The sequence below is a fragment of the Macrosteles quadrilineatus genome, unplaced genomic scaffold (assembly GCF_028750875.1).
Source record: "Macrosteles quadrilineatus isolate MER2022 unplaced genomic scaffold, UCM_ALF_1.0 Scaffold_3__2_contigs__length_128488019, whole genome shotgun sequence".
Lineage (NCBI taxonomy): Eukaryota > Metazoa > Arthropoda > Insecta > Hemiptera > Cicadellidae > Macrosteles > Macrosteles quadrilineatus.
In genome coordinates, this window is record NW_026542596.1 from 82,219,613 (window position 1) to 82,244,889 (window position 25,277).

The window sequence follows — 25,277 nt, forward strand, 5'->3', positions numbered from 1 at the left end:
ATTTGCATAACATATCAAGAAGACATATCGAGAACACAATTCCGCAAAAAAACCTAATTGCACAAGTTACCAGACAAATAAAGTAAACACTCAAACTAAAATACCTAGACATGTCGTTATTCGGTAACTGTGTTCAAATTTAGTACACAAACTAATTTAAATATTGCAATCGTTTGATACGATTGTATTTTCAGCTATTAAAAGTTTTACCTGCAATTCATTTGCTAATGTAATCCTTCACAGCTTACTAGGCAATATTTACTCGCTTGGCTGAACATTTATCTAATGCTAGCAGTATTACTGTTATGGTAGCACTCAAACATGGTGTTAATCCCCAGCAGTGTGTTAGCTAAGCCGGTGTGAAGGCGAACTTTTGGATTATTCACAAACTACAGGCAAATCCCTAGTCGATATTCTACCCGTCTGCGCACATATGAACTTTCTAGTCTGTTAGTTTAGCAATACTGTTGTTATTGCTGTTATCGTTATTGCTGTTATCGTTATTGCTGTTATTACTATGATGACAACACACTTAATTTAGTAGTCTATGGCAAATATGAATTACGTAAAACCTTTGTTTGCTGTAGTGGAAGACCAGTTGTTATTTTTTGGTAGTAAACTTTCATTTTTAATTGGAATGTTCTCACTTTAAGAACTATAATATATACAACTATATATTACTGTGGAAACTTACTTGTCACTAAATGTTTTCGGAATCTGGATTGGAAGGTTGCCGGATCGATCATGAGAAAAGTCAGTAGCTTGTTGATGGTTCGAACCTGGACCCAGCTGTTTCTGAATATTGAACTTTAAATAGATGGATGGTCGTGACTAATGAAACAGCTGATCTTAGTCAGTATCACAGCCAGTTACACTATACACCAGATACACTGATCAACTCCAGATAACCAGATACACTGATCATCGTCTCCGTCTCAATGATTTAATTTAATGTTAAACAATTATTATTAGAGATACTTAATAACACATATATATATTTACCGTTATCATAGATGGCTTTGTTCATTATTATGGTAGGACAGATAGTTAATTAAGACAAGTATCGTATTATTACCTGTCTGTTCCTCTCCCAGAAGGTTTACCTTTTCCTTTGAAGACTCTCAATAGACTTAAGTGGTTGAAAGTCGTTTCTTTCATCTGGTAGATCCTCTGGAAATCTCTCAAGCCGGAATAATTGTCTTTCCTTGTTACAAGTTTCTTATAGAACAACTTACTTTGTTAAAAATGGTTTAATGTAGTTTAAACTGTGTATTTGGAATCTATCCTATCTAAAATCCACTATCAAATTTACCTTTCCGTTTTTTTGGAAAATCCTATTTATACTTATGGACATGTCTGTGCTAATCCTGAATGTATGTGCAGTGAAGTGAGATACCTTTTGAAGCTTCGTTACTAACCAACACTGATGAATTTAAGAGCGAGGATTATTTATTCAGTCAACAGACCAATCAGAGCAGTGCTTATTAGCTGGGTAACTGGGTGGATGAAGTTCTTGCCTCGTAACCAGAGTGTTGCGGGTTCAATAATGAGAAAAGTCAAATTTGTTGATGGTCTATAGCTTTGGTCATTGGACTTATATTAAATTTATACTGACTTTCTTTCTACAACTACTTATTCTTTTACTTTAACATTTTTTTAATAGTAATGTATTGCGAAAATGCGTATCTATATATATAAAAGAGGATGTTTGTATATATATTTGTTTGTTTGTTTGTTTGGGGGTGATAAACTCGGACACCGCTGAACCGATTGCCACGAAACTTGGTACATACGTGTAGAATGTCATGGAATAGGTTTATACACCATCAATTTCGTGATCCGTCCAATAGGCTCCGCCCCAGTGGCTCTGGAGTTTCCCATGTTAACCTTATGAGAAATGGAATTAATGAATCTTAACAGCTGTTTCAATTAAACAAGTTGGTTCTGTTCTATGATGTTCAATAGCATTAAAGTTACAAGGATTACCAACAGGGTGCAGCACTATTATTTCTTTTACATTTATGACAACAGCTAATTTGCAACCAAAAAGGTGAGTGAGCGTAGCGAACGAGCTAACCTGAAGGCAAGTGAGCGTAGCGAACGAGCTAACCTGAAGGCAAGTGAGCGCAGCGAACGAGCTCCAACCTAAAGGTGAGTGAGTGTAGCGAACGAGCTCCAACCTAAAGGTGAGTGAGCGTAGCGAACGAACTTCAACCAGGACGTGATTGAGCCATGCGAACGAGATCATCTTGAAAATTAAGAAGTTAAACGGGGCAAAGCCCGCGGGTTACAGCTAGTTAACAATATAATACTATCCAAAATGGATTAACAAAGAAGTTTGGTGAGTCTTAACATATGTTTGTGAATTATGTTTGTACAAACCCTGAATGATTTTGGTGTTACATTTTCTTCCTTTAGGAACACGCAACGGTTTGACAAAAAAATAGTAACAAGATCGAAGCCCTGCTCAATCCGTGCTGTTTCACCAACACAGTGTTGTTATCTGAGGATCATATGATGGCGACTGAATTATTGAGGTGGAATCCACGGCTCAGTTGGCACCAGAGATAAGCCTCACTTCCCAACTTGTAGACACCATAGTAACATTGATTCTATGTATTCGAAATTGTGGTGTTAAATAGACTGTTAAATTTGTTTAATATCGTATAGTCGATAACGTGGTAAGATTTTTATACATACATTCAACCGGAGGTTTTTATATCCAACATTCACATCCAAGGAAGGCTCTAGCGTGGTACTATTTCACACCGTTTCTGGATATGCCTAGTTGAATTTTATCTTAGCTTAAAGTATTTGGGGACAGGTGGGATTTGAACCCTGGACCTCGGGACGAAAATCCACGCTCTACCATTAGACCAGCTCGCTCCCTTTGCTCTACAGTAAAGTTCTTGCATAAGACTGTCTCTTTAATTGTTGGTGAGTCGGTAGCTTAGTTGGTAGCGTCATGGATTGCAGGCTCAAGGCAGTGATGTCGTCGGTTCAATTCATGGTGTACCTGCCACTACTTTTCATCAGTGCTGTGCATCTTGTACTGTAACGGCTTACACTTGCTTTGCTGAATAAGGTCCACACACAGGCCTCTGTGGTCCAAGTGAACGGGCATAAAGGTAAAAGAGGCCACCGACTTATTTTTTTAATTAAAAAAGCTCAATTTCCTCATCACACAAATTTATTTAAATGGATCTTTCAGTGTACTTTACGCCTTAAGCAAACACTCACTTTTACAGGAACTAATAATGTAACCAGTATAATTGTATCACTGGCAATCACAACACATAGCCCTAATTAAATTTACAAACAAAATATATCATTAATTAATCTGTGTCATTAATTAGATTTATTTGAAATATCACTCGTTTGCCGAATGCTCGAATTTGACTAACCTTATTGACGAACTTTCGTTGGATATAATATTACTATCAAGCAAAATAAACAGCTTGTTTTATAATACATTTCCCATACTTAGCTAATACACATTTTCATAATTCTATTAATGTAATCATAACAAACACCTCCTAGTTGTAGTAATGATATTTACCCAATGACGCAGGTTGTATCATCTCCCACGCAATGTCCGACTCGTGGCAGAAATGTTAGTTATTCAACACTGTGGTCTGACTCTGTTACGAGACCTGCAAAAAGGGACGCCTGTTTTCTCTCTTCTTACTTATACAATTGCTTATTTGCAAATCTACAGCCATTTATGCATGAGAGTGAACATATTGTTAAGTCCCTTTAGTTTTGACAACTTTCCTATTTCTTGCTTTACATGATTTATTTAGTAATTATTCACACGTCGATTGATAAATACAATATTTTTGTATTTAAAACGAGAAGGACTAAATAAATTTAATAAAATATATAAATCAATTTAATTTTTGACGAATTAAATATTATGATTTTTAACGGGTAAATACACGCTTGTAAAATTTATTATGTTAACCGATTGAATAAGTTATGAATTAAAAGTACTAGACTCAATTACACAATAACTTATAATTTTTCTATTATTGTTAAATACCGATTAAAAACTACAAATCTCAAAAGTTAATTACTGTAGTCTCTGAACTTATAAGGTGAATATCAGTAAGACAACCTGTCACCAATATTATACATTTATTTTTATTTTTTGTGCATTGATGAACTAATTGTTTGCTTTTATTTTCAGGTAATTACACCATGATCAATTACCCAGTTAAGGTAACCACAATAGCTCGTTGTAGTAGTGATTGTATTCATGTTTCATAAGTAGTAATTGAACTCATGATTGGTGTTTGAGTGTAATTTCTTCTCATTACTGCCATAGGTGTATTGCTACAACATCGTTACTATTCATTTTGCACTTTAATTTACGTATACAGGGTCTAATTAAGTCTCAGGATGGTTTGATTTTCAAAAAATAAAACATATAGAACTCTGTACAAAGTTACTGGACATAAAATCATTTAAAAATATTATTCAGTCATACGCTACCTGCTCAGGGAGGCACGCTAAGAAATTTTTAAAAGTAAGTTTATGTTGGTATGTTCATCAAAATAGGTTTTTGTTAGTAAAATACAATGCCACAAGCCCGAAAACCGAGTTTCAAAGATAAAGTCAAAAGAACCCGCTAGAAATCAAAATAAAAATCTTAAACGTTAGCACAGGTTGAAATGCGCATCAAATTAAAGGTCTTTATCAGTAGAATACAATTCCGCAAATTCTTACTCAAAAGAACAAATAAATGAGTAAAAATGGCAGCTGTTCAAAGATTCAAAATGGCAGATTGACGATATTTAGATAAAACTTGGTACATTTATTTTTTATATATACTAAACTATTCATATTTTACAAAAAATCACACTTTAATATTCTCCCTGTAGCAGCGAACCTAGGTACTTGTAAAACCTAATTTTATTTGACCCCAAAAATGCATGGATTTCTCTAAGAATCATGCACTCAATGTATCCTAACATTTTTCCAGTATTTTTCTATGATTATATCGATTATGTTTCTCTTATATGGTTACAGAAATCCAAATTCTTACAGAAGTACTATTTGGATGAGACACGTGGTAAAAAATAAGTTAAACGTAGACAATTTATAATCTGATCTGGAACTGAAACACACTAGGGTCCACTGCCCATACAACTTCTGACCAAGCTGTCCACCGTTTATTTGTAGGGTATATTACCGAGCTCTGACAGAGAAGGTGATCCTGACGTTAACAAACATTTTTATCAGTACTAATTTGCGACATTTAGTTTTTCATGAGTAAAACTAGTTTATACCAACACTAAGAATACTACACCTAACAATACTAATACTAATAATAACACGAAATAAGAGCTACGATTTTTTATACTATATAGTAGTGTTCAATAAACGTGTTTCCAGTGCAAAAATGTGTAAATCCACAACAAAGACACACGTGCCAATGTAGGGTGAGTGTGTGAGTTCTGCGCCGCAGTTAGTTCTACACATGGACGATTCTAGCCACAAACTTGTTTGATTAAATTTCACACCAACCATACCACCATTTGATTTACTCGTTTAATTTAAATGTTTTGCTACTGTAACTCATTACGGTTAAATCTCTGTGGACCGATTATCGTTTTGATATGTACGAGAGAATTGTGTTTATGTTACATTTTCTTCTAATATTTTTTACACCCGGATGTATAATGTAAGTATTTTTGTTTTAAATGAGTGGTGGTGAATAGAGTTGGTAGGTAATATAACATAAAATGTAGGTACAGCACATTTTCGTTTAAACACTACAGTATGGTGTGTTACTTGAAGCTTCTTTGGGGATTTTATTTGTACTTTTCTTGTAGAATCTTTGGAGAGTTGAATATCCATCGATCGACACTGCAGCGTATAATCTTTGCTTTTGTACAAATTACTCAGCTAACTACAATACTTCACATTATTAAGATTTCAAAAATTCCTTTTCTACAAAATAGTGGTTTTAAAATGTTCTCTTGGTAGTCTCTATTTAGTTACTAAACACCCATATGTTCAGTTTTTGAGCCTCATAAAAATGCATCTACAAAATTAAGACACAAATAATTAAAATGTAAACCTACTTGTAGTGAAGATAAAATAATAGTTTATTTCAAACCGTATACAAGCCAAACATATTTTCCTAGGAAATTGGCATGAACTAATGTTACATTTTTCAACATTTTTTCACTAAGAAAACCAACATTCCATTTCAATCGAAGAGTCTAGAACGAGTTCTTAAGTTGACCTTCTCCAAACACATTCTGAAATATGTTTACACACATACACAAATGTGTACACTACATAAACTTATTTTAAAACTCCAATTTCAATTCAGAGTGGTTGCAATTTAGCTAAAGCACTTCCATTGCCTGTGTCAGTTCAGTATTCTCCATGAGCGAGTTACAGTGTTCACAGCACATGTGCGCGGTTGCCGCAAACGCCTGTTTAATTCAGCAGGCGCAGCTTGCCACAAACTGTGGTACCAAACCGCCTTCCCTGTCTATATTGAACACAGATTTTATCAAACTGTGGTTTTAATCAATGTTAATTTAGGCTGAGTATTCTGGCTTACACCTCTAACCAATACAAGGATCGTAATTTATCGTCGGTTTTATATTCATTTGGATATTTTCTTAAAATGTTTTTGGAATTTGGCAGAAGTGTGTAAATGTGTAAAACATAACCTATTTGATTGGTAATCAATTTCTTATTATCATTAAAAAATTCTGCATGCTTCTTGTAAATAATATAAAATCAGTCTTCATACAGATTTTTGTGCAGATTGTACAATTTTTTAGATCTCAAGGTTTAAAGTCCGTCATTTTTAGATATAATTGTTTAAATACCAGTATTGTTTGTATTTCATTATGTGTGTCGAGCTAAGGTAAATGCGTAAATATTTAAATTTATATATTTAAATTATAAACCAAAAATATGGGTATTAACTAATCTAATGTTACATTATAGTATATGAGTTTACCACATTAAATATGAGTAGTGCACTTTTTATAAAGAACTATGAATACAAATAAACATAGTTTTTAATAATTTTAAATGGCACAGAAAAAGCCTACCTAATAATTAACGATATTAATTATTTTACCATTGCATTTATAAGTAAATTACATCTGCCATACATACAGGTAACTTTAATCGTTTACTTAAGTAATTTAAATTACCAGTATATAAATTGATCCCAATTCACACATTCAATACAACTTTAAAAGAGAGTTGATTTAGATAATAGACTAATTTTGTAAACATTTAAGGGTAAAGAAGACACAGCAAACTAGTTTATTTTTAAGCTGATGAAACCTTTACTAACATGTTGACACTTTTAATGACATGGTACAGTTTAGACAATGCGCAAAATTAAAACTACTTATTTTACTCATACAATATACTAACAGCCTACTACTCATCTTAGCAGTAAAACATAAAATGTTGTTCAAAGGTTTATTGCGGACATTTTCCATCACGAAAGTAAAAAAAAAAAATGTTTTTTACTTTCGTGATGGAAAATGTCCGCAATAAACCTTTGAACAACATTAACTCGCCATCACCAACAATGAACTTCAAACAAAAAAAACATAAAATGTTATTTAATTTGTTGCGTAAATTTATAAATAATTAATATTTACATTATTACTGATGGCAGTGAGGAATATTATATAAACAGTTAGAATTTTTTACCAGCAGAAGCTGCAGCGGTGTGCGCCGTAACTACACGGCACTCCTAGCGGTGGTCGCCAGAACTTAAGCTAACCGCAGCACTGCTGTCGGTCTATATTTATTGTTTTGTCTATGGTTTGACTAACCAAGCTACATAAAAATCATGGTCCTTTCCTTACCCAACCGATAATGTACATTATGTTCAATTGACGTTCATATTATTTCTATTATTACGTAAAGAAAAACAATTTAAAGCACTGTACTTTGATACGACATGTAGAACAGAAAAATAGAATATGATGTACATATTGTAATTCTACTTTTACTCTTATTAAAATAATATAAACTTATTGTATGTCCTGTTTTGTTTTAAACTGAATAATTACTGGATTTGGATAAACACCACACTGACTTTCATTATCACAGATCCATTGGTATATAGGAACTTCGGAAAACTTTCGTATACAACTCATATTTGCAGCATTCCGCTAGATATAATCTTTTTTGTGGAGATCATTTGACTGAAAATCATTTAAGCAATAAAAGTGCTAGATAAAAACTAGATTGAATAAATGCTAGCACAGGTAAATTTCACTTTTTAAATTTAAATCAAACTTTCAATGATTTCAATTAAAGGCTCGTATTAATTGCAATTACTATTATTATTACCCAAAGCAAGGCCTACTTTCAGTAATCATTTGCATGTGTACATTGAGTAACAAATTTTTTTTATAAGTGTTTTTTTCATGGCAAACGCTACAGTTTATTCTACAATATACCACATTATTGGTATGATACGTGGCATACTTTTCTCCAATAATAATAACAATTAGTTTAAATATGATTGACAATTTTACACCTTTTATAAAACAGTGAGATTCAAGGCGTTTCTCCCATTGGTCCATTACAGCAATACTTCATTGACCTGAAAACCACAAAACGTTTAATGGAAAATGGAACAATAAATGAGATATCGGAAATACATGCATTACCTACAATACTCTATTACTGTGAAAATCTGTTTGGCAAATTGAAATTAAATCAACAATTCTTTATTTTAATTTATTATCAAAGTTTAATAATGTTGACTATTTTTAGTAGCAAGTCGGTTGAGTTAAATTAGCTGAATCCACTAAAAGGTGGGGAAATTTCACATATTTTGTGACACAACAGAAGTTAGTTGGACTCGAGTATATTAAATCAGACTAGAGGTCGTCCAGTGGTCGAAAACTCGACCAAAAATATGTCATGTACAGACTTCTCTATTTTCACCCTTCACTGTAAATAAAACATGTTATTGGAATATCTTCCATTTATTTTGATCTTCTCTTTATATTTAGTCGTTATTTCGTCACCAGAATGGCAACCCATAAGGCCCATGTATTTTTTTTAGAACTTTATTCATTTTTTTGCTTATTTTTGAGCCTATTTTAATTTATAAAGGAGTTTTGCACATCTACAGGAAAATATATTTCTACCGCGTAGATTTCCCCTGTGATATACAAGAGCTAAGAATACAGGTTTTAAAGAAACATGTTTGCCTATAGAAGATGTCAGGTTCCGTGAGTAATAGTCCGGCAGCCAAATGAGGATTTTGTCCCTAACCTGGTTTTGTCCTATTAAGTTTTTTTTTTATTGTTGTTTTGAGTTATATAGGGTATGTAGACCATAAAACCACCTGGTACTTTTTTGGTACCCTTGGGCAATAGCCGCCATCTTGGAAAATGGCGGAAAACGTAATTTAGAGTGTAAGCTTTTACTTACAACTATGTTATGAAAATACCATGCTACCTACAGCAGTGCAAACACTTTTAAATTACTCACAGTGCAATTCTATGCAGGAAAATATCATATTTTAACTATATATTGTGTGTTTTAAAGGCAGTATTTCTTTTTTAAATTGATCATTTAGATAAAAAAATATGTTCCATCCCTACTTTTTTCAACTTTGTGCTAAAATCTCTGAAAAAATGCCATGATACATGTTACAAAAGTTGTAGATCTTAAAATTGTGCATCCAATGCACCTATAGGAATCTTTGTTGGATCAATGATAACGTCACAACAATGTGTAAAAAATAACTTTTATTTATTTTTTCTGTGACAAAGAGGGGTATCTAATAAATGAAAATAATTTATATAATTCTTCCTAAGAATATTCTGTAGTTCTTTTCTACTGTTTTTGGTATCAAAATACTCAATAAACCAACGGGTTTCATTTACGCTAATTATAACTCAAATCATAGGATGTGGCTAGTTATGGACCCCCCCAAAAAGAGTAATTTTAATTATAAAAAAGGCTCATCAAAGCCCGATATCTTTAGTGATTATTATGTTATGTTTGCTATTGTTATGTTATGTTATGTTATGTTATGTTGTTATGTTATGTCGCTATTGTTATTATGTTTGTTGTGATTGTATGTTATGTTAGTGATTATTATGTATTTATATGAAAACAGTCGGTAACGTACTGGCTATCATGGAAAATATTCATTATTGGGTTTCAAAAAATTATAGGTACAGATCATTAATAAATCAATAATTTTTCTTGTAATTTGTTGATTTGTAAATTGGGAATAGTCCGGCAACTAAACAGGGAATTTTTCTTGAGCCCTGTTTTGTTCTATTACGTTTTTTTACTGATGATATTTTATTTTGGTAGTATATAGATGCAGAAAATAGCGGGTACTTACAAAGTACCTTTGGGCAACTTCTAGAATTTGAGATAATAAGTGTCCATATTAATAAATAAATCGATTAATTTAAAACATGGTAATTAAGCTATAAACTATGCGTTTTTGTTCAAATATTTTGAAATTTAGTATGAAACCTCGTTATAATGCTACTCATAAATTTACCAGATATTAGCCATATCAAAGCTGTTTCAAACTGGCGCCGGAAAACGTGGTTTTTATCTTTAAGAATTGAATTTTTTGCCCAATAAAAAAAACTTGTTATACGATCTTGTTTTAGTGTTACCTATAGTCTAAGCGAACAAAATATAAGTTTTGTTAATTTAAACCTGAGCTTCTATAAGCTACTAGCAAGACACATTCTTTACATCATTATTATGGCATGTAATAATAATACTCGATTTTGAAGTTAACTGAATTCCCGTAGCACTTGTGGCTATGCTTGTTAGTATTTGCGTTACATTGAAAAAAGACAATAAGTCAACAAAATTAATAAATCAATTTCAACATAGTTGAGTTTTATTATTTTGTATTGTAACATAAATATTTTATTCATGTAAAATTTTAACTTACATAATAGGCCTACATGTTGAAATAACTTGTAAATAACGTTTCAGTAACCTTAGTGACTATTAGCGATTTCTCTATAGGGAAGTAGCTATTACTGTAGGTCTCATGGTAAGACCTAGGCCCGGGACAGATTTACATCATTTTGATGTCCCCAGAGGCCAAAAACACTCTTTCGCTCAAATTTATATATATGTCATAATATGTTCTTTTATATATATATCATGTTAGTTTTATATCATTCGCCCAGACTGTACTATTGTTGTTGTACTTGGACTGTACTGAGTTTGAACTGTACCGTTAGACCTAGATTGAGTGCTCGGTCACTTTTAATAAACCCATGCCAACGTTAACATGTTTATCATTTAACGAACCTCGACCTGCGATCCATATCACATGGCGCAGTCGGTAAAATTTAACTATGTGAGTCTTAAAAGTATGTTTGAATTTAATACAGTTATTTTGAATTATTGAGACAAGACGTTGAAGCTTTATAATCATGCCGAAAGCAGGAGAAGAGGAGGAAAAAACGTCCATCGTCGTGCAAAGTTCGACTACACCTTCAATACGCCCACCATCAGAATTGACATGGTCAGGTAATATGTCAGAAAATTGGTCGTTTTTCAAACAAAAATTTAAAATCTACATGGTTGCTAGCAAAAGTGAAAAAGAGACTAGTGATTATCAAATCGCTCTTTTACTGTCAGTCATTGGTGATCGTGCTCTGAAAATCTACAACAATTTTCAGTATTCAACAGGAGAAGACAAGCACAAGTTAGAGATTGTAATATCTAAGTTTGATAATTATTTTATACCCACTAAAAACGTAACTTATGAACGTCATATTTTGTTTTTGCGTGAGCAATACCTTGATGAAAATATAGACTCTTTTGTAACTGATATTAGGGATCTGTATAGCTCGTTTTAAGCTTGATTCAGGTGCTGATATTTCCATATTAAGTAAGAAAGTTTTTGATGATCTTAACCTAAATGTACAACTTCAGCCAACCAAAGCTAGGCTAACCTCTTACACAGGTCAAGGCTTAGACACTGTAGGTAAATGCTCCCTTGATGTTAAACACAAAGATGAAGTACATAGTGTAGAGTTTTTTGTTGTAAATAGTAAATCGCCTTGCATTTTGGGGTTGTCTGATTGTGTCAAACTGAACCTCATAAAAAGGGTTGACAATGTAAAAGGTAATAATGGCTTAAATGAAGGTCCTGAGTCTTCTCATTGTATTCTTGATAATTACCCAGACTTGATGTCTGGTGTTGGATGTATAAAAGGTGAACATGAAATTCAGTTAAAGGAAGGTACTCTTCCAGTTATTCATGCATGTAGAAAAGTTCCACTTGCATTAAAACCTAAATTAAAAAAGAAACTAGACAATTCGGTCAAACATAAAATAATTGAGAAAGTAGTTAAGCCTACAGAATGGGTTCAATCGTTAGTCATAGTTGCTAAGAACAATGGAGATATGCGACTGTGCCTAGATCCGAAAGATCTTAACGCTGCAATAATGCGGCCTCATTTCCAAATTCCGTCTTTTGAAGAAATTTCCGCCAAAATGGCTGGAGCTAAGTTTTTCAGTACTCTTGACAGTAAAAATGGGTTTTGGCATGTGAAGTTAACCGCCAAGTCATCGGATCTATGCACATTCAATACCCCCTTTGGTCGCTAGAAATTTCTGAGGTTGCCATACGGTATATGCTCTGCTAGTGAAGTGTTCCAGCAAAAAATTAGACAAATCTTTGATGAATTTGAAGGGGTCGAGGTTTACGTTGATGATATTATTTTGTGGGGTCGTACAAAAGCGGAACACGATGCGAGACTAAAGTTAGTTTTAGACAAAATGAGAGTTGAAAATATTAAGCTAAATAAAGAGAAATGTAAAATAGGCACAACAGAAATTAAGTATCTTGGGCATAAATTTACACAAAATGGCATTGACATTGATGAAAGTAAAATCAGAGCAATAACCTGTATGGAACCTCCAACAGACCGCAAGTCTTTGGAACGATTTTTAGGTCTTGTGACATGTAAATAGGTACATACCTAACCTATCCGAGCACACTACACCTCTACGTTCTATTTTAAAAAAAGATTGTATTTTTAGTTGGCAACATGAACAACAAAACGCTTTTGAAAAACTTAAATCATTGTTAACAAACAGACCTGTTTTACAGTTCTTTGATGTAAACAAGCCTATTGTACTGACTGTAGATAGCTCTCAAAATGGTTTAGGTAGTGCACTGCTACAAGACAATCTGCCTGTAGCCTATGCCAGCAAAGCGTTAAATGAAACGCAGAGACGTTACTCCCAAATTGAAAAGGAACTCCTAGCCGTGGTGTTTGGCTGCGAACGTTTTCATCAGTACATATTTGGATCAACCATCACTGTGGAAACGGACCATAAACCACTGGTAGCAATTTTCAAGAAGAATCTTGATTCGTGTCCCCCTAGGCTACAGCGGATGTTAATAAAATTGCAGCAGTATGACATTAATTTAGTGTATAAACGTGGCAAAGAACTTTTCATAGCGGATACTTTGTCCCGTTCTTTTGATGGCTCCGATACAAGTGAACTCAACTTGGACACTGATGACATAGAAGCTCATGTTAATTATGTAACTCAAAACCTGAATGTTGATCCTATTAACATGTCTAAGTTAAAAGAGTATACTGCTAATGATAGTGATCTTGTTAAATTGCTTAAGTTTGTTAAAGGTAATGTGTGGCCTAACCACAAAAGTAAGCTTCCAGAATCTGTGCGACAATATTGGTCTGTTAAAGATGACTTGGTTTGTTGTTTAAGGGACCGTGCATAGTGATTCCGAGGGGAATCAGAAATGAAATGCTCAAAAGGTTACATTATCCACATCTAGGGGTAACCAAAACTCAGCTCAGGGCAAAAAATGTAATGTATTGGCCGCAAATGAACTCCCAAATCTCAGATGTTATATCAAAGTGTGAAACATGTATTTTGAATGCAAACAGCAATGTAAAGGAACCTCTGATGCCACACAAGGTACCAAAGCTACCTTGGGACAAGGTAGGCATTGATATTTTCTTTTTTGAAGATAAAAAGTTTTTACTAGTTGTTGATTATCTTTCTAAATATGTTGAAGTAGTGATCTTGCAAAATATGACTAGTGTTTATGTTGTAAATAGTTTGAAATCTGTATTTAGCAGACATGGTATTCCTAGAGTTGTGATTTCTGGTTTTGATACTAGTTTTAACAGTAGTGAGTTTGAAAATTTCTCAAAGTGTTGGGAATTCAAACATGTACGCACAAGTCCTCATTATTCGCAATCAAATGGGATGGTAGAAAGAGCTGTTCAAAGTGTTAAAAATCTGATCAAAAAGTCTGTGCTAGAAAAAACTGATTTGTATTTGGCTCTCTTAGAATTAAGAAATACGTCAATCAGTTGTAATCTGCCTTCTCCAGCAGAAATTCATTTCAGTAGGAAACTTAATGGTATTTTGCCATGTCAAGAAAAAATGCTTAGGCCTAGAGTACAGAAAATGTTAGAAAAAACTTAATTTTAAGACAGGACTCTCAAAAAAGGTATTATGATAGAGGTGCAAAGCCCTTAAGGCCTTTGCAGGTAAATGAACATGCCTTAATGAAATACAAAAATAAATGGGTAAAAGGTCAAATTGTTGGAAAGAGAGATGAGCCTAGGTCTTATATTGTACAAAGTGAACGTTCAGACAAGACTTATGTTAGAAACAGACGGGATCTCCGTCCATTCAATGTATCATGTAAGCCTTATTTTGTCAGTAGTAATGATGTACCTGGTATTAACCCGAAATCGCCTGTAAAGACCAGATCCCCAATCAAGTCTCCTTCCCATAGCCTACGGCATAGCCAATCTCCTTTGAGACCAATTTTGTCTCCTGCCAAAGAAGTAACCTCTCCTGAAAGGCCTAACAGTCCTAGACATGTACACTTTCCTGCTGACCACAATCACTACACGACCCGTTCTGGCCGTATGATAAAACCTGTCGACAAAATGAATTTGTAGGCCCTAATGATTTTATTATAGGTAGGCCTAACTTGAAGTATTTTAATTTTTTATTGTAATATCCATGTTTATGTTTCTTTTATTGTACTTAGCCTAACGTGTCCATAATTCTTGTGGTAACTTTCAAACTCTGTATATTTTTGATGATTAATTGTTGTTTCCAATAACCTTGTTTAGTTTTAATACTTTGAAATTTGCGCTCTATTTATTTCATTTAGGCTAGTAACTATGCCTTATTAAATTCATATTTTGATTATTAATTGTATTGTAAATTTATATTTGGTAATTTTATGACTATTGTAAATTCACTTTGATGATTATATTGCTGTTCAGATGTGTTAGGCTTAGTTTAATTTGTTATGAAAATCAAACTTAAATAAAAAAAACTGTTGGTATGTAAAAGTAATTTTAATTTTGAAAAAGTTGAATATTTTATTTGTAAAAAAATGTAATTTTTTCTTTTAAAAGAGGGAGATGTCATAATATGTTCTTTTATATATATCATGTTAGTTTTATATCATTCGCCCAGACTGTACTATTGTTGTTGTACTTGGACTGTACTGAGTTTGAACTGTACCGTTAGACCTAGATTGAGTGCTCGGTCACTTTTAATAAACCCATGCCAACGTTAACATGTTTATCATTTAACGAACCTCGACCTGCGATCCATATCACAATATATATATATATATATATATATATATATATATAAATATATATAGAAAATTTAAAAAAAAATTCATTTAAAATTCCATGTTATTCTTATGGAGAATATTGTAAAATGTTTTAGTTGGTTTTTTTTTTATATATTTTGATCAAACCTGGCAGATTTATTTATTCTATACTAAGTTATTAATATTTTAATAAAAAAGACACTTTATTAGTTTCTCTTTAGCAGCAAACCTAGGTACTCGTTAAAAATAAATGTGAATTTAATAGATTAGTTGAAAATCAATCCAGGCAAATGGAAATTTGCTTATTCGTCAGGTTTGCTGCAGCGGGGGTATTAACTCATTATTCTACATTGTCGTAGTCTTCACTGACGTCTTGAGTTTGTATTTTTCTATTTAAACAGGTATTATATCCACAATGACAAAATACTGTGCAAGGTAAGCCTAAGCTCACGCAACAACATATTTTTCAATTCTGTTCAGTGGTGTGTATCAAACGCAACAAAAAAAACCTTGATAGGAATAAACCAGGTTAGGTTCATATCTGAGTTTACCCATAGCTTACTGAAGTTTTCTTCACCAAAATGAATAACACAGCTCATTTAGGTCTTGAGATATAGATCTTTAATAAAAGACAGTCCTTAAAAATTGAAAACCTTATGTTAGTTAGAGGTCTACAACTCACCTTAAGATCTACATATTTAAATGAAAATTGTCTCAAATGAAAGTTCTAAGTTGGCCTAGTGTTTTAGACCAGAACGAATAACATAGTACACATAGCAGCTGAGAAATATGTCTTTAAATACAGAAGAAAGTTAAGAAAAAACAACTTTTATTCTACGATTAAGCTTATAACTCGCCCCAAACACGTCAGATTGCAATAAATAATAGCTGAAAAGAACCGCATTAACTCACTGAGTATTCCTATACCACAACATACAATATCACGTAAAAATAACTTGAGACACAGTTATTAACTAATAATAAATTGAAAAAAAAAATCAAATTTTTATTGTTTGGGGTCCACAACTCATGTTCAACTCAGCCAATTTTAATAGTCAATGGCTTGGATTAAAGCCAGTAACTCACTGAGTATTCATAGTATATAATATTTCATATAACGTAATTATGACCTGAGATTATATCTTTAATTAAAAACAAATCTTGAAAAAACTAAAATGTTATTTGGTTAAAGTTCTATAAATCCCCTCAAACCCGTTAGATTTGAATGATCAATGCCTCAAATGAAAGCCAGTAGTTTGCTGGGTATGTTATTATAAAAAAACATAACATCGCATAATCAGTACTCGAGATAACAATCTTTTTTTCAAAGAAAATTATACAACCATTAAAATCTTTGTTGGTTGAAGTCTTGTAATTTTCACCTCCGACTTGTTCGTTTTCAGTGATCTACATGTCAAATGGATGCCAAATGTTTACTGAGTGTTTTTATTGCAATACATACAACATCTAATAATAATAAGTCAATGGGTTAGTAAAAATGTAAACTTTTCTTTTTGAAAAAATATTGTTTCTTTGGAGTGAAGACGAATAGATCGGCCTTAAAGTCCTTAAATATAAACAGTTAATAGATCAAATTAAATTTGGTAATTTTACAAACATTTTAATACCAAAAACAGCATGAGAGAAGAGGCGGATGGTTTCAGGAAAGATGTTACAATTTTATTAAACATATAAATTATCCTTATTTTTCATTGAAAATCAATAAAAAAATTATTTTCTAACGCTTTGTTCTGGCGTTACCCTTGATCCAACAAAACATCCCATACATGTATTCGATGCAAAATTTAAAGCTCTACAAACTTTGTAATATATATTATGGTTATATATTGAGTAACTAAGTCGCAAAATTGAAATAAAAATAAATATGACATTATTTTTTTATAAATTATAAAATTTGAAAAGTAATACTGACCTTAAAACAAATTATATATATTTAATATATGGTATTTCTGAATAGGGAATTTAACCATAAACATTTTTAAATAATATGCATTGTTCCATCTTAAATAGTTTTTTAATTACACTGGTTTAAGTAAAAGCTTACACTGTAATTGACGTTTCCCGCCATTTTCCAAGATGGCGGCTGTTGCCCAAGGGTACCAAAAAAGTACCCGGTGGTTTTAGGGTCTACTTACCCTAGATATCACATATCAACAATAAAAAAAACTTAATAGGACAAAACCAGGTTCAGGTCAATTCTGCCGGACTATAAGGTTCTTGTGCTAGTATTGAGTAATCTATTATCCATTCTTCAAAAGTGGAAAATCTTACAAGATATGTTTTGTATGATATACACATGGCATATCCCGACCAAAGAAAATTCATCTTATTGTGGATATATAAAATTAGAAACACGCTGTATTATGTAAAATGGGAATTTTCCCTTATTTTTGGGTACATAAACGATCTTTCTCATCGATTTATGTACACAACGCCTTGCCAACATATTTGACTCTTCAATGACTGCTTTTATTAGTGGCTTCTTACTTATTAACACACATTGCATGATAACTTGTTTTCATCCTAAGCTTTAGTCTTTAGTTGGTTTTTTTTTTATTAATAAATAAAAATTTGTATTTGTATTACATTAAATCACTGACATTGAAGAAGGTCAGCATTGTCAAAGGTGTTTATAATTATCTTGCCACAATTAAAAAATAGCAAAAAATACCAAAACATGCTGAATGAACTCCAAACAAAAGAGTGGGCCACATTAAAGAAAATACAGAAAACCCCACACTAAATTAGGTACTATGAATTACGATCAAGTGTAAAGTGTACGTGGAATTCCATGTTTAAGATATTCTGAACGATTGGTATTAAAACTTCTAAAAGGGAAAAGAAGGAAATAAAGACGTGGTCTATGTAAATTAGGCAAGGGAACTGGCCGATATTGGAATCTAAGCGAAAGAAAAGTTTGATTGTGGCGACTAATCCTTGAAATCTTTAAAGACCTTCAAGCCATTAAAGATTTGATGAAACGTCCCTTTTAACATTTGAAGATATTCATTCCAATTTGTTATACAGGACTTAGTATTCTGTTATATTGGACTTAGTAAGAGTAAAATTATCAATTTATTTTTATATTAAAATTAACATTTGTATTTGGAAACTATATTTAGGAAGCTAACATTTATATTTGGGAATTTTAGAGATGATTTTTTCATTAAGTTGTTCTCTCTTACCACACGAATCAGCGCAGTATGTTTATAATATAGACACTGGAAAAGTATTATTTTGTATTTCTTAAGTGTCTTTATATTTTCACTGTGTATTAGCAAAAACGTCACCGCTTTGTATTTCATTTCGCGAAAACAAATTTTCAGATTCATGAAAGACACTCTAGAACCTCTTGAATTCCAGTGCAAAATTACAATCTTTTATCTTATGAGCTCAGACAAAGTATTATGGTCATATGCAAAATGTTACTTAATTAAATTTTGACATTCCATGTAAATTTTGCTACTCAAAATAATAATCAAATAAATAAACGGTTTCAGAAATCTGACGCATACTTTCTCCCATTAGCTTGTGAACAAACGTTATCATGGGTAAGCAGTGGGAGTATCTAACTATGGTATTTTATAGGGATAATTTCAAAAGTTGCAACATCTTTTTTACCGTATTCGTTTCAGCAATGGGGGTTGCACTATTTTTTTATAATTATAAGGGCAATAACAAATTTATTATAATCAAAACCAGTTTTTTTCCTTAAATCTTATTTACTGTTTTTATGGGGTTTTATGGAAAATGACACATGTTACAATTACTTTGAACCTTAATTTTTACGGAAATGGTATTTGTACCATTTTGTTCCGAATTTAAAGGACCATTACATGATAATTTTAATCATAACCAGTTTTTTTTTCAAAATTTGATTTTTCCTTTTTTATTGGGTTTTTATCAGAAAATAACAAAAGTAACAATAACTTTCGAACCGTATTTTTTGGGAAATGGAATTTGTACTATTTTGTTCGGAATTTAAAGGACTATAATATATATATATATATTATATATATATATATATATATAATCAATATAAAAAAGGTTTTGGCCATTTTAATGAAATTCAATTTTTCCGTTATTTTATGGGTTTTATGGCAAAACCACCATTAAAAAAACAAAATTAAAAAAATTAAAAAGGTGCCTGGAGATACCATGTGCTCACGTACCAAATTTCATCAAAAGCGGACAACAGGTATGGTCTGTAGCTCTGTACACATCCACACATACAAACTGACACGCATACGGACAAACATTTTGGGTTCAGGGGGGCCCAAAACGGATATATCTATTCAAAGCTCAAATTTAAAAATTTTGATGAAAACAATACTTTCTCCGTATAGGGGGAGAACGTAAAAAATCTGGTAAAACCTATCTATACCAGGTAAGACGCTTATAAGTTAACCATTACTGCTAAGTTCACCTAAAAACACTTCCACTTTCGGTAGTGATACGTTTATTACTTGCATCTAATCCAAAAGTAACTTCCATCAACAATCTTAATCATAGGTTTGATTAATCAAATATAATGAAGCAATCTGAGTAGGCATGAACATGAAAAATAAATTATTTATTTTGTAAAGTTAAGTATACATTTTATAGGAAAAACTATTACTTGTGTTCACTTGGGAGTTACACTGGTCGCTTTGGTCCCACGATCGTTGTAGTGGCTTGAGCTTTATTTTCTTTCTGTAAGTGTTCGGGTTTAATTAATTCTTGAATTAATTTTTCACAATAGATTGAGTCTTTCCAAATATGATTTTTGAGAACAGTTCAATTGATTAGGAAACAGCAAGTTCCTTGTAGGATTTAACTTAAAGCCTTCGAGGAATACATTAATAGGCTACAATGCTCAGGGAAATGTAAACAAAACTTCAGTAATATATGCTTACGACACAGGACATAATGGAACAATATACCTGGACGTTGGGTGGGGCGGACAGCACGAAGATGACAGTGTCAGCTATGTCCTTGGAGTGGAAGAACACTTTGTTGAGGTAAACATCTTCGTTCCAGCCGACCACCTCGACGAGCTGGGGGTCCGACACACTGGTGCTTACACACTGGAACGACAACACGGCAATGTAGTTAAACACACACACAAACACACACAGCCTATAAACGACTACGCATGTCACAACTTGTAATAGTATTTGGCAAATCAGTGTTGGTTGGCTCTCGACACAACAGTGTCGTACCCGTCTACCAAGTGTCGGCAACAATGAACCCAGTTTGCTATGACTACCGGACCCGGTATTTTTTATGACTAAACGTATTTTTTTACCTCAACCACCCTATTATGCTTGTTTTTGCATGTACGCCAGTAACATTTCCATAAAAGAAACAACAAACTCTTTGAAGGGAAAATTGTTAAAATCTCAGTTTTTTTTACATGCTCGGGATCGAACCCGTTCTTCCTGCACCTATGACGCTAACCACATGTAACACTAGCACATCCAATATTAATTGTTTGTAGTTTGAAGACATCAACTTTATACTGTCTTAGCATTTATATTCAGAACTATGTAAGTATTAAGGTATTGCAATTAATATAATTTTATCACATAACTGCTAGAGCACATTCGTGCGGTTCAGGAATATATTTTGATAATATGGTTAGCCTATAGAGCTTTCTCTCATATTATAGATACTAGAGGTCGTCCAGTGGTCGAAAACTCGACCAAATATATGTAATGTACAGACTTCTCTATTTTCACCCCATACTGTGAATAAAACGTGCGATTGAAATTTCTTCTATTTGTTTTGATTTTCTGTTTATGTTGCTTTGTTATTTTGTCACCTTAATTATTTCGTCGCATATCAACCCGTAAGGCCATTTACATTTTTTTAAATTTTAAATTCATTTTTTGTGCTTATTGTTTAGTCTATTTTAATTTATAAAGAATTTCCGCACATCTACAGGAAAATTGTATTTTTCTAACGATAAGCGTATATTTTCCCTGCGATGTACACGAACTGAGAAAAAGGTTTTCTCAAGAAGAAAGATGCTTGCCTATTAATTAAAGATTTTAGAACTGTCCGGCTAAAATATAGCATAGATCTAAAACATATCAAATTTTGTCGAAATAGTGACCAAGAAACACGAAACAAGATACAAAGCATAGCAAGAAAATAAAGCCGGTTCTCGCAATTCACCTCGTATTCTTTGAAAGCTTTTTTGTAACAGTGTTTACCGGTATTTCAGTAATGTACGTAGAAAAGGTATTCAATTATGTTAACTGTTAAAAGAACTGTTGGAAATTAAATGGTTTCTAGAAATATGTTTGTATTGTCACGTCAACTTTATATGAAACATTTCCACGAATTGAAAACCTTTGAATATTTTCCACAGTTTAATTTCCTTTAAGAGCGACGTTACTTGACTCTTTTTTATATTACAGTTCAAAACTTATGAATTTTTATAATTATATAGATGCTTATCAATTAAATACAACTGGGTTAGGTCTAACTTGTAACACAAGGCATCGTTCCTAATTGTTTCTAATTGTGTATAGATGATTTCATTAAGTTAAATTGATACATGGAGGTCAAGTTACTAGGTTTAGTAATGTATTTGTATAAGACATATTCAAAATCATAAGCTTATCATTTAGTAAAAGCCAATGGTGTTCAACCAGAAATGCATGTTTGTGCAAGCTTGCTTTAGTTTTTCCGTTTACTAAATCCTATCTATATTTATGTGGGAAACTAATCTAATTGAAAATCTCTCTTCTTTGTGAACAATTAATGCATATCGAAACTCAACCACGCAAATCGCTTCTTGATATACAAACCGTGATAATGGATTTACCAGGTTTTGCATTATATAAATAATTGAATGAACAACAAGTATTTATGAAAATCGTTCAGCATATAATGAGACTTTGGAGAAGTCCAAATGTGCAGTCGCTGAGAATCTTGTTAGAAGAGTGATGTATAAAAGTCGTTTGTTAACACTATTCGTGCTGTCGACATGTTTGAACATAAAAGTTGCATTTATTTCAATGTTAAGCAATTGCGGGAATTCCCGTCATCAGCACCCAACGTGTTAAGAGGGAAGCAATCAAATGGACAGTAAGATGAAACAACTCTCCTCAGACTTACAATCTTCATATGTTCTAACGACATTTGGGCCATCACTTTGATAGAAAATGTTAACGTATGTGTAAAGCAAACTGAATTCAAATTAATTTTATTTCACGAATAACACAAGCAATTTTCCGCAATAGCTTTAGTTTTCGAGGATTTTTATAATTTACTTTCATTCCGTGTTAACTTCCAAAGTCTTAATTAATCTTCCAATATTGAGGACTCAAGATATATTTTAAGGATTGGGTTTTTATTTTAAGTTAACACACCTGGTTTTGATTACTTTTACGTGTGCTCGTATGTTACGTATGTGTTTTACGTATGCTGATTATATATTCACCACAGTCTTCAAAATCATTGATGGAGTCGTGTTTAAACATATACAAAATAGAAGGCACGGGCCTATAATGTATCTGGAAAACGTTGGGTTGTTTCGTTAATACATAGTGATGGTTGATTTACATCACCATGGCATCGCAGTCGAATGTTTTACAATCATTTCCAATAACTTCTAACTTAATCTACCACTTGATTATTCCATAAATGAATTCCAAAGAATAATATAGTGGACCTATTTCCTTATCGGACGGTCTTATCACTAATACAAGTATAAAATTACGGATTCTTTCTTTTTTAGATTACACTCCTATCTATTGTAAACTAGAGGTCATTCCGTGGTCGAAAACTCGACCAAAAATATGTGGTGTAAATTCTATTTTCATCCCTCACTGTAAAAAAAAACGCATGTTTGGAATTCCTACCGTTTGTTTTGATTTTCTGTTTATATTTCGTTTTTATTTATTCATCAGCATGGCAACCCAAGAGGCCCATATTATTTTTTTGTATTCATTTTTGTGCTTATTTTTAAGCCTATTCAAATTTATAAAGGGGCCTGCACATCAACAGGCAAATATCTTTCTAACAGTATGCGTAGATTTTTCCTGCGATGCACTCGATCTGAGAAAAAAAGGATTTAAATCAACATGCTTGCCTATTAATATACTGTATAGGATAATTATGGGCAAAAACGAATCACTGCATTACTTAGTAATGTTTTCATAGTAAATATTCCTTTTCATGACTTCCTCACCGTGACTTTGATCTTGGACCTGGTGGCAGCCAATTCCCTACGTAGACCCTCGGTCAATACCCTTGCGGCTCTCTTGGAGGCGCAGTACACGAAGCTGCCCAGTGGGAACGGGGACACCCGATGAATTGACAGACTGAAAGGGAAGTAGACAGATTAAAGATTAAAATGTCACGGGCAGAGCTCAGAAACAGTGTGTCAAGCGAAAACATGATAGTAGTTAACGCAACGAGTTGCGTACACTACTTTACCTACGACAGTGTTCAATAAAAACAATCACTATTCATATAACTTCTAAGAGAGGTTATGTTTTCGTTTATAACCTCTCATTGCTGCTGACAGTGATGCAACGAATCATTGTACCAAACACTAATTGCACCACTCATTAACAATAATTAAATTGGCCTGAACAGCTGATTGGTTGATATAAGCAATACAATTTTACTTCCTTTCTCTCAGTCGTTGGACCTCATTGGTTCATTACACGTGCTATTAAGTAAAAAAACAAAAAAAACAATGCTATTAAGTAAGTAAACAATACTAATAAGTGAATCTTTTCAATTCTAAGAACTGAATTGAAACGGCTAGTTAAAAAAAACGGTCGTAGGTAACAGATATTTAAAATTGTGTTGAACTTTGAGAAAATGAAAATTCGTGTAAGTCATGGACTTTTAAATAGTACTCGTAGACATCTCATCTATATGAACCAAATAAATGAGCCACTCATAAAATGTGGTACAGTCTAAAGCTCTATTTTCCTCCGTTTTATTAAGATAATTGATGTGACATAAACGATGGTTTACTATAGCATGGATTTTCCTTCCCGTTTAGTTTGTTAAAAAATTAGCGGATTCGACAAAAATCAATAATTGACACCAACACACTTTTTCAATGAGGTTAATCAACTTCATTGCATTTTTTTACTGGTTACACCTTAATGTTTAGTTCTATTCACAGACAAGGGTGTGACCACCATATGAATACCAAATTGTCGTTAAAATCTTCGAAGTTGTCATGTTAAATACAACGAGCGTTCATGGGGGATTTCAACTTATGTTAATTAAAACTATATGAGCTTTTTACACTTGCAAGATTCGTATGAAACCGATTCACACTTGCAAGATTCGTATGAAACCGATTCTTAACGAGATACTAATGGTGCGTGATCAAATACATACGCTTCTTCACTTTACTGATAAATTTTAATATCCACTTTGTGGATGTACTTCCAAAAAAAACTGATACTGTAATGTGTTCAAATAGTTAGGTGTAATTTAGAGTAGTTAACACCTCATTACGAAACATTTCAGTCCCAACTAAAAGCTAAAAGGTCGCAAAAAATTCAGCTTCGTTAACGATCATTTAATTACTTACATCAACTGGAGTAAACACCTATTACCTTTGACTATTAATACAACAACTATTCTGTATCCA

General features: G+C 32.7%; 2 protein-coding genes across 4 annotated transcripts in view; one reads left to right on the top strand and one right to left on the bottom strand.

Annotated features, from left to right (window-relative positions):
- The window catches only part of LOC128989329 (uncharacterized), a 510,234-nt gene that overhangs the window by 393,886 nt on the left and 91,071 nt on the right, over positions 1 to 25,277 (top strand). The gene's annotated exons all lie outside the window — the stretch shown is intronic.
- LOC128991103 (dehydrogenase/reductase SDR family member 11-like) overlaps positions 7,287 to 25,277 on the bottom strand; it is a 37,169-nt gene continuing 19,178 nt past the window's right edge. For 2 of the 3 annotated variants that reach the window (XM_054413831.1, XM_054413830.1), the window contains exons 4-7: positions 23,847 to 23,979; positions 20,587 to 20,730; positions 20,283 to 20,356; positions 7,287 to 8,605 (exon numbers count right to left, since the gene is read on the bottom strand). In XM_054413831.1, the coding sequence (XP_054269806.1) occupies positions 20,300 to 20,356; positions 20,587 to 20,730; positions 23,847 to 23,979 (334 nt within the window). In that variant the 3' untranslated portion in view covers positions 7,287 to 8,605; positions 20,283 to 20,299. The remainder of the gene's footprint in view (positions 8,606 to 20,282; positions 20,357 to 20,586; positions 20,731 to 23,846; positions 23,980 to 25,277) is intronic. The other variant, XM_054413832.1, reaches the window with a different exon arrangement.